The following is a 10,687-nucleotide window of genomic DNA, read 5'->3' as shown; positions in this document are numbered from 1 at the left end:
AGGAGAGAGGGGCAGGAGGGGGCAGCACAGGCAGTACATGACAGGAGAGAGGGGCAGGAGGGGGCAGCACAGGCAGTACATGACAGGAGAGAGGGGCAGGAGGGGGCAGCACAGGCTGGCAGTACATGACAGGAGAGAGGGGCAGGAGGGGGCAGCACAGGCTGGCAGTACATGACAGGAGAGAGGGGCAGGAGGGGGCAGCACAGGCAGTACATGACAGGAGAGAGGGGCGGGAGGGGGCAGCACAGGCAGTACATGACAGGAGAGAGGGGCAGGAGGGGGCAGCACAGGCTGGCAGTACATGACAGGAGAGAGGGGCAGGAGGGGGCAGCACAGGCAGTACATGACAGGAGAGAGGGGCAGGAGGGGGCAGCACAGGCAGTACATGACAGGAGAGAGGGGCAGGAGGGGGCAGCACAGGCAGTACATGACAGGAGAGAGGGGCAGGAGGGGGCAGCACAGGCTGGCAGTGCCTGACAGGAGAGCTAAATACTATGTATGTGTAGTATCTGTAATACTATGTATGTGTAGTGTCTGTATTACTATGTATGTGTATTACTAATACTATATATATGTGTAGTGTCTGTATTACTAATACTATGTATATGTGTAGTGTCTGTATTACTAATACTATGTATGTATGTGTATTACCAATACTATGTATGTGTAGTGTCTGTATACTAATATAATACTGTACTGTGTTATCACCATGTGTGTACAGTGTATGTATTACTAGCACCATATTATGCATCTGTGATAACTATGTGTAGTGTCTGTATTACTATGTATGTGTAGTGTCTGTATTACTATGTATGTGTAGTGTCTGTAAAATTAAAAAAACAATGAAAAACGGATGCATTTGTGTGCGTCCGTTTTGATCCGTTTTTCCATTGACTTCCATTATAAAAAAAAACGGATCCCTTTTTTTGACGGACACAAAAACGTTGCTGACACTATTTTTTTTTTTGTCTGTTAAAAAAAAAACTGATCCATTAAACGTATGCTAAAAACGCAGTGTGAACCCAGCCTTAGTGTGATCACAGTATTATTATAGCATTTGTTCCTTACTATTAGTATTGGCACCTCTTACCTTACAGACTGAGAAGTGTAGTGTAATGCTTTACCTCCCCTGTGGAGGCGCTGCAGGCAAACTAACCACTTCCTGCTAGGATTACAGCCGATCTCTGAGAGTCGCAGGGGGGTAAATCTTCATCTACCTATTGTAAGGGCTCTTCTATAGGTCAGTGATTGTCCAAAGCGGACAGGACCCTGTCTACAACTCTGCTTTCACCTGTCCTCCATAGGATTACACCATTGCTTGCCTGGCACATGCCGCCACTGCCGCAGATGTTTGCACCTTGACAGCTTGGTGTCAGGTTCAGCTGGGGGGGGGATGCTCTGCTGAGAGTCCACGGACATGTGTCAAGTAGAATGTTGATTCATACGTTTAACTATTTGACTTCAGAGCTGCGCTCCTGAGCCATCATACAAATGTCTCCTCCAGATAGAAGTCTATAGATATATGATGGTAGTTAGGCCCCGTTCCCACGGAGCAAAGGTAGCGGAATTCCGCGACGGAATTGTCCGCCGCGGAATGCCAATAGCCTCCCGCTCATAATGGGAGTCTATGGGAGGCGCGCGCTCCTGCTCTGTACGCGCTGAAGAATGAACATCATGGTCACAGCTTCCTGCAACACCTATAGGAAGTGAAGTAATATAGCAAATAGTTTTGGTTAAAAAAACAATACAAAAATCTTCTGCATGTATGCAAACCTATGTGTCTCCATGGTAACAGACTACAAATGAACCTTGTGTAGTCTGATATGTCAGTGATGTTGTCTTCCAACTGTCACAACCATTGGCTATCTAGCAGGTGTATTTTTGAAGGGCTCCCATGAATAGTCACTTGCCTTTTTAAGGGGTCCTCCACTTCCTGAGGGATGTAATAGATGTATTAAAGGGTTAGTTCACAAAAAAAAATCTTTCAAATCAGTTGGTCCCAGCACGTGCCAGAGATTTGTAATTTACATCCATTAAAAAAAATCTCCAGTCTTCTAGTACTTTTCAGCTGCTGTATGTTCTGCAGGAAGCGGTGTATTCTCTCCAGTCTGACACAGTGCTCTCTGCTGCCACCTCTGTCCATGTCAGGAACTGTCCAGAGCAGTAGCAAATCCTCATAGAAAACCTCTTCTGCAATCTAGATTGGAAAGAATACACCACTTCCTGCAGGACATACAGCAGCTGAGAAGTACTGGAAGACTTGAGAATTTTAAATAGAAGTAAATTACAAATCTCTAGCACTTTCTGGGACTCGTTGATTTCAAAGAAAAAAAATTGGGTGAACTTCCCCTTTAAGATGTTGTAGAAGACCTCCAGAGACTTCTTAAGTTGAAAAACTACAATACCCGTCATGCCTGGACAGCCTGCCCAGGCATGATGGAAATTGTAGTTTTGCAACAGCTGGAGGTTGCACACCACTGCCCCATGGACTCCATTGTGGACATGGCATGGAGAACCCTATGCAGATGTATTGGGACATGGACGGTGTGATGCTGCACTGACTCAGTGATGCGTCATGGACGTGATTGTTCGGTTAGTCAGCTGTTTGCTGGCAGTAACTAGATGGTGGGCGCAGGGCAGGTGCCAATACATTACAGTGAGCCTTCCTCCCCGTTGTGTCTGCCATATGTGATGTATGAATCACCCATCTTCATAACGCAAAATGGAAGTGTAGCAGAACAGACAGGAGCAGAATATCTCGTAATACCTGTATATTCCATCTGCAAGACTCCAGAAGTATAGATTGGTTGGGGGTATTCTGGATTATTGGGGGTTGAAGTAGATGACATGCAGAATTATGGAGGGAGTTTGGAGAGAAGGGGCCTTCCATGACCTTTGGGTGAATCTCTACCTTACTGTCTAACAATGGAGTTCCTTCAGAGTGGGGAGCCCACCGCAAGTTCGAGTGTTAAAGGGGCACTCTGGCAATTTAAAAAAAAAAAAAAATTATTATTTCAAATCAACTGGTGTCATAAAGTTATATAGATTTGTAATGTACTTTCATTTAAAAAACGTAAGTCTTCCAGTACTTATCAGCTGCTGTATGTCCTGCAGGAATTTGTGTATTCTTTTTAGTCTGACACAGTGCTCTCTGCTGCCACCTCTGTCTTAATAGAGATTTGCTGCTGCTCTGGACAGTTCCTGACATGGACAGAGGTGGCAGCAGAGAGCACTGTGTCAGACTGGAAAGAATACACCACTTCTTGCAGGACATACAGCAGCTGAAGTACTGGATGATGAGTTTTTTTATTTTTTTTAATAGAAGAAAATTACAATTCTGTATAACATTCTGACACAATTTTTTTTTTCCACTGGAGTACCCCTTTAATATTAACCAGGATTTGCCATACTCTCCATGTCATCGTAGTCATCCATCAAATACTTAAGGCCAATTTGACCCCATTCACATGCGAAGGGGGTATGACTTTGTGGATTCTGATGTGGGATCTGCCCCTAATCTGACATGTCTAAATGGGACCTTGCCTGGGACATTTGCATCGACCTCCCCCCTATGTAGGGCATGCTAGGACATGTAGTCTCCAAGCAGGTCAAGGAATACGGAAGACTGGCTGAGAGATGGATGAGGGGGTTACAAGACTGTGGTAAGCTATGAATAAGAAATTGTAGGATCCTAGGGTTCATTTAAAACAGTATTCCCCCAATCCATTGCTCTCTAACTATAGCAAAACTACAACTCCCATCATGCCCTGACAGCCTTCGGCTGTCAGGGCATGATGGGAGTTGTAGTTTTGCAACAGCTGGTGACTCTCCGATTGGGAACACTGCTTTATGTTCATAAGAAAACTAGAAGTAGCCATAGCCTGAAGGTCACTTAGTCCTGAAGCCTCCGACCTTATGCAGCCAGTCCCTGAGCCTTGTCCCTCTGCCGGCAGTAGGTAGTCCAGACCATTATATCTGTGCCCCGGAGATAGACGGAAGGAAGAGAGCGAGAGAGGCAGGAGGGGTACAGAGAAGGAGGACAGGATACGGGAAGCTGTCGGAGCACATAATAACATTGGACTCTCGTGTATCATCGTCTCGTTCTGGATTTTATCAAACGTTCCGAGGCAGTGAGTAGAATTTCCCGGATCTAGAACGTATTGTGTGATGTGTCGGGGTTGGCGGGGTTCTAGTTACATCTTCACGTGCGTTCTATTGTTACCGGGGACGTGTCTGCAGAAAACATCTGGACGGTATTTAGCTGCAGAAAGAGGCAGCGCCGGGGATTTAACTCTCGGCGGTGGGGACAAAGACTTGCGGAGCATTGTTTTCCGCATCCTAAAGATAACTCTGAGCTCAGTCTTCCTAATGCGCTGTAAAGTGGCAAGAGACTGAGATGGCAGTGAGGGAGCTTAAGGCAAGTTTCAAAATTTCTCTTGAAATTTTTTTTTTCATCCTGTGGAAAATGTACACAAAGCAAAGGCCATACTTACAGGGTAGGTTGCAGTTTATCCAGACGCTTAGGGTACGTTCACACTTACTGGATCCGCAGCTGATCCGCAGCAGATTTCATTTAAATAACTGAACACAGCATCAAATCTGCACCATCAAATCTGCTGCTGATCTGTTGCGGATTCTGTAGGTGTGAATGCACCCTTAAAGGGATTTTACAGGATAAGAAAAAACATGGCTTCAGAGCTGTACTTATCTACAGGTGATGCCTTATCTTCAGGTAAAATGCAGCTGAACTGCATTGAAGTAAAGGGGGATAAGCTGCAGTACCACATGCAGCCTGTAGACAGGTGTGGCGCCTTTTTAAGGTATGTTTACATGTACTTTGTTGACTGAAGATTTTATGCTGTGTAAATTAGTATAAGTAATTAGTCGAACACTGCATAAAATAGGCGAGTATACGTAACATACGATCATACCCTTAAAGGGGTATACTCATCTGGGAGACTTGTGGCATATCCACAGGGGGCTACACCATTTGAGCAACTCCCATTAAAGTCAAATAGCCCAAGTCACTGAATTTGGCTATTTTATGGCTTACTGACTATCTCCACAACAGCAAACTGGCTTAGAGGGATATTGCCATCGCCTGAACTTTTGTTAGGTTATACAAAAATTTTGCAAATGCTTTTCCTTAGCAAAACGTTTTTTTTGGCCCCCTTAAGTCCCTGTACTATTGATATAAGTATACTTTTTACCCCCTCTCTGTATCCCTCGAAGGTCACACACGACTCCAGGGACAATTCAAGATCTGGATATGTATAACCTTAAGGCCCTATTCCACGGAACGATTATCGTTCATAAACTCGCTCTAACGACTGCTCTTTAACGATAATCGCTTAGTGGAATTGGTGTAAACGAGCGAACGACAAAGGCGACATCGTTATATTGTCGTTCAAAATAGTTTTTCAGCATGTTGAAAAAAATCGTTGGTCTTTAAAAGATAATTCGCTAATCCTTTCGTAAAATTAGAAATCTTTCAGTCGTTCGTAAAAAAGTTTTTAAAAAGTAGGTGTGTCGTATGGTCATGATCACCCCGGCGAACGTTTTAAACAACCATGTAACGACCGCAAAATAATCTATACACTAAATATATCGTTCACGTTATGTGTTATCGTTCACTAAAAAAAAAATAGTTTAGTGATCGTTAACGGGCGGTCGCTGGAGCGAGTTTATGAACGATAATCGTCCCGTGGAATAGGGACACATTGATTTCGAGCTGATTCAGTGCACAGTGGTGGTAAGGTAAATGTTTGGCAGCCGGGACATGCCCTTTAAGATAGATGTGGGTCTCATTGGTGGGACCCCCGTTAAGGGACACCCACACAATATGCTTTAAGTATCCCTTTAAGAAGAAATCAGCCAAGTTTTTCTAATCCTGGACAACACTTTTAAAGGACTATTCCCAATTCAACTTGTTATCCCTATACATACAGGGATTCAACTGCTAGGACCCCCATTCTCAAGACCCCCACTACTGATAAGCTAGTTGTGACCTATCGTTGGATTTTGAGATAACCCCATTAATAGTAATGGTGATGGGGCCTTGTGGTAAAACTGAGAATACTGAGCCTTCTTGCCCTTGGTTACCAGCGCAGGTGTAAAAGCCCTCGGTTGCTATGGGCAGAGCGGCCATTTTAAATCCTCGATTTTGGTACAAGGGACTTGGCTGAGGAGAGGACCTCATTTATAGAAGTCCCGATATAAGTCCAGATGTTTAGAGGATGAGACGTCCCTTTAATGTTCTCTTTGTTTGGATTTCTCTGTGAAATGGGTTTTGGCCTGATTTATGGTGACATTTTTTGTGCTGTTATCCCATGGAAGAAAAAGGGTTTTGTTCTTTTTAATTTCTTTTTAATGGCCTGTTGCTTGTCTTGTATGGAGATGCTGCAAGACCTAAAGCGGTGGTCTCCAACCTGTGGCAAAACTACAACTCCCAGCATGCTCTGATAGCCAAAAGTCGTTTTGCTATAGGTTGGAGACCAATACCCTAAGCTTTATCTTTGGCTGTCCAGGCATGATGGGAGTTGTAGTTTTACAACAGCTGGAGAGCCATAGGTTCCCCATGCCTGTCTTAAGTGATATGTAAATGACCAGCCCCTTGTAAGGTGTCGGCCATTTGTTTCCTGCATATGTTACAGACTCATGGCAAGTCAGGTCAAGTAAGTGATTGGGTTGCCACAAGGTGCCGGACATTTGCCTCCTGAAGTCACAGCCAAACATATGGAGTGACCTGACAATTGTCAGTCGTGGAAGAGGATAATACTAAGTTCGTGGAAGAGGATAATACTAAGTTAGTGGAAGAGGATAATACTAAGTTAGTGGACGCGGATAATACTAAGTTATTTGAGGTTTTGATCAATTTAGCCAATTTTGAACCGGAAATAAAGAGTCCCGTGTATCCAGAAGAAGCCTGTGATGGTGACCAGACTGGCCTAAAGCTACCAGTAGAGAGCAAAATAGATGATGAAGTGCCTAATGGAACATTACATAGGTAAGAGGCAATTTCTTTAGATATTTTTGTGAAAGACTTTTTTGCATTCACTCAGGCACCTCCTGTAAATAAGGCGGCCATGTCATTTAAAGGGGAAGCAGCGCCCTGGGGGGGGAAACATTGTTTTTCCGTTCAGAAGAAGGGTTGTTGTGTAAACTTTCATTTGTGTCACAAGACAAGGATATCAGATGGCTGAACAATGGCCAGAATTGTGTCGCAGGCGGTAGACGCACAGCGTCCTCTGATTCCATCATTTCCAGTCGTCTGCATTGATTACAGCGGGATGGCACGCTCCCTTCACCTGCTTTTTGGTTGGGAATTTTTCAGTCCAAAACAAAGAAGAAGGAGCACATCTCTCAGTTAGAGCTTTTCCTTGTGTTGGTTTGCCGACGCATACTGTGCCGTGTTGTCAGTGAACTTATTTGTTCCTCTGTTATTCCTCCTGGAAATGTACGAATAAGTCAACCACAGATTCCATTGTATGTGGGAGTCTGTTCTTTCTCGAAGACTCGTTGACATTGGAGTTGCCCATCTTCATCAGTAGTAGACGCCCTCCGGTTCCCTTCTTCTTCCCGTGCTATACTTGGGTATTTATAAGACATGTAAAGTCTAGGAGAGACTATGGGGACCAGTAAAGATTTGTATCTGAGATGTAGAACAATTGATTCATACACGGCGTACGGACAGCTGGCAGCGGTACAGGTGGCCTCGAGCCTATTCATATATCATTTATAATAGGTCAGATCCGTAGTATATATATTTTCTGCTTGATGGCTTTGATCAGTAGAACTTGATTTAAAGGAGTTCTCCGATTACATAGAAATATAGCTTTATTTCCAGGGGATTTCCAGGATATACAGTAACAAGGATGGCTTTTCATTGGTGCGTGTCTGGTATCCCCCCCAGTATTGCCACCAATCAGCTGGTCAGAATGCTCCACTCCGACCAGCAAGGTCTCCACCATTCAAACCCCCCACCCATCCTCGGATTTCAACGTCCCCGGACCTTTGTTCCTTTAGAAAAAGCCGAGCCAACATATCCTTTTTTTCCTCATTAAAGTAAACATACACACTCAGCCTGTCCGAGCATGCATGTGTATAAGGTAGGAGCTAAGAGAGCAGTTGATGCACAGCGTGGTCCCATGATGGTAAATTACTATGGACAAACAAGGCCCAGTAGATACGTATCCGTAACTTCTGGATGTTTGTGACAAATTTTTAGACCATGCTTTTTTTTTAAGTTTGTTTTTGTAAAAAAAAATTAAATTAAAAAAATTGACACTTTGTTAGTCATCCTTTACAGCAGCTATTACTCTCTACAGTCCATGCATTTTGTCAGACGTGGACTGACCCTCGAGAGATCTCCGCAGATCATGAGAAAATATTTTATGCAGCTTTATTTTTAGTATCCCGAGAGCTGCTGGGAAGAAAAAAATGGCAAACATTGAGACATTGACTGCAGGGTAAGGTCCTCCCCCTCCCTCGGCGCGGGGGTCCCCAGCTTAATACTTGGCACTGGACGTTATCGCGGCTCAGCAGAAGTGATACCTGCAGGAAACAGGAGATGAATGGAACATGTTTATGTTTAGTCCAGTGAAATGTTCAGGGCTCGGATTACATTCTGCCCTAGAAGTCGTACAGCACAGGAAGTCTCAGTGGAAATTGTTGTTCCAACCAGAAAGGCACGGTGATAATGTAACACAGCAATGATTTAGTCCTCTTCATCTAATGTGTGATATAGAAGGTGTTAAAGGGTCGGTGTGGGAAATTTAAAGGGATACTAAAGCTAGAAATTTGTAACTTTAGAATGAAAGTCTAAAGTTACAAATTTCTTACCTAAACTCCTGAAGCATGAAATATGGCAGAGAAAGTTGTGTCTGTATCATCACCAAGGGACAAATAGGGGTATGGCTTAACTGGGGGCCATACATTTTCAGTAACAGGTTCCCTATGGGAAGAGGAGTTAGGCACAGTTAGACATATCTGGTACTGGCTTATTCCTCCCAACAACAATATTGGATTTTCACTGTCTGACTCTTCTCTCCACTAACATAGTCAGTCATTGGAGAGTAGGGAGACCACCATGCACCTTAGACCCATGGTGGAGAACCTGTAGCCATCCAGCTATTTCAAAACTACGATACGTATGGCCTGGACAGCCAAAGCTTTAGATTTGGCTGCCCAGGCATGATGGAAATCGTGGTTTTGCACCAGCTGGAGGGCCACAGATTGGGCCTTCATGGTGTAGAGATAGTAGATAGTCTTCCGTTCTGTGTATTAGAAGTGACCACCTGATGCCCAGGGACGTTGCCTACTGATTTTGCATCATTAGATCCCCTGTGGTAATGTGAAGGCCTGTACGGGGACAGTACTCGAGGGGCCACCAACTGATAAGGCTGAAGCCATTTTAAGAATTACAATGTTTTTACCCAAAGTAACATCATCTTCACAGTAACAAGAACATATTGGTGCCATTCATCAAGCCATGGCATTTATTGAGATTAATAGAAATCTCCGACCACTCCATCACTCCAGATAACTTTTCCACTGGCTCTGGTTGATGGAGGTCTAGGTGGGCCAACCACAGTCAATCTAAAAAATGTCTTTGTCTAGGAAAGTTTCCACCATCGTGGCCATTGCCAGCTTTGGCGTGACCGTGTCTCGTGTACAAAGTAAAGTCCACAATAATTTTGTGTACGGAGACTTGACCCTCTTCCCGGGACACCTTTCTACTTGACCTGTAAACCGAGCACCATCCAACCTCATTTCCCGGCATCAGTATTGCTCCGTTGGCTGAATAGACGAGTACAGCAAGTTTCGTGGAGATTGTTATAGCAAGAAAAGCCAAGTCAAAGAAAAACCGTGAAACTGGGCAAACCTTCCAGACAACCACGTATGAGTGCAAATTGTTATCTCACATTGGAAGCCAGTATCACGGGCCTGGCACCGCAAAGTCTGGCAGAGTCGCAACACAAAGACCTTGGGATACTGACAAAATAAAAACTGTTGCGCTCTGAAAACATTTAGTATGTATGTGCGGAGGCTTAGCCGTAATTGGCATTAATTATAATAACAAACAGTGTTATAATCTCTGAGCTGTGTGCACTGGAACAGGGAACGCTGAGCTTCTCGGGAAAACAGCTTCTAAACCGATCATGACTCCTCCAATATTATTGGGAAGGGGAGAGAACTTATAATAATATAGAGTAAAAAAAGTCTCCAGAAGACCACGTCCATCTAGACCAGATTTGGTTTGAATGACTAGATGCATAGTCTGTGTTAGGGATGGGGAACCTTCGGCCCTCCAGCTGCTGCAGAACTATAATTCCAATCATGCCTGTCCAGAGCAGTAGTAAATCCCCATAGAAAACCTCTACAGCTATGGCTATGGCTGTATTCCAGTTTCCCAGGCGGTCCTCTGGCTGTATCCAACCTCTGCACTGAGCGGGCAGACAGCGGGAATCAGAAGTTCAAATGTACCCGAACCTTGGCCAGTTCGCTCATCTCTACTAATAAGTACTGGAAGACTTGAGATTTTTTTTAAAAGTTAATTCTTAATAGAGTTCCCCTTTAAGTGACAGGGGCACTTTAAAAGGGTTATCCCAACACTGAGTCACCTCCTAGCCACAGGACAGGAGGTAACTCGCTGATTGTGGGGGGCCGACCTCTTGGATGCCCACTG

The 10,687-nt window shown here is 44.3% G+C and overlaps 1 protein-coding gene across 7 annotated transcripts in view; it reads left to right on the top strand.

The window, feature by feature from the left end:
- AMOTL1 (angiomotin like 1) overlaps positions 1-10,687 on the top strand; it is a 94,005-nt gene that overhangs the window by 36,162 nt on the left and 47,156 nt on the right. The window contains exon 1 of one of the 7 annotated variants that reach the window (XM_069969638.1): positions 4,077-4,130. The exons of 5 other annotated variants lie outside the window; for them this stretch is intronic. Coding sequence is in view for 1 of the 2 variants with exons in the window: in XM_069969635.1 (XP_069825736.1) it covers positions 6,976-7,006 (31 nt within the window). In the remaining variant the exon portion in view is untranslated. Of the gene's footprint in view, positions 1-4,076; positions 4,131-6,209; positions 7,007-10,687 lie in introns of those variants that run through there. One more of the 7 variants, XM_069969635.1, reaches the window with a different exon arrangement.

Source organism: Dendropsophus ebraccatus, chromosome 5, assembly GCF_027789765.1.
Source record: "Dendropsophus ebraccatus isolate aDenEbr1 chromosome 5, aDenEbr1.pat, whole genome shotgun sequence".
NCBI lineage: Eukaryota > Metazoa > Chordata > Amphibia > Anura > Hylidae > Dendropsophus > Dendropsophus ebraccatus.
This window is presented reverse-complemented; position numbering and strand designations above follow the sequence as displayed.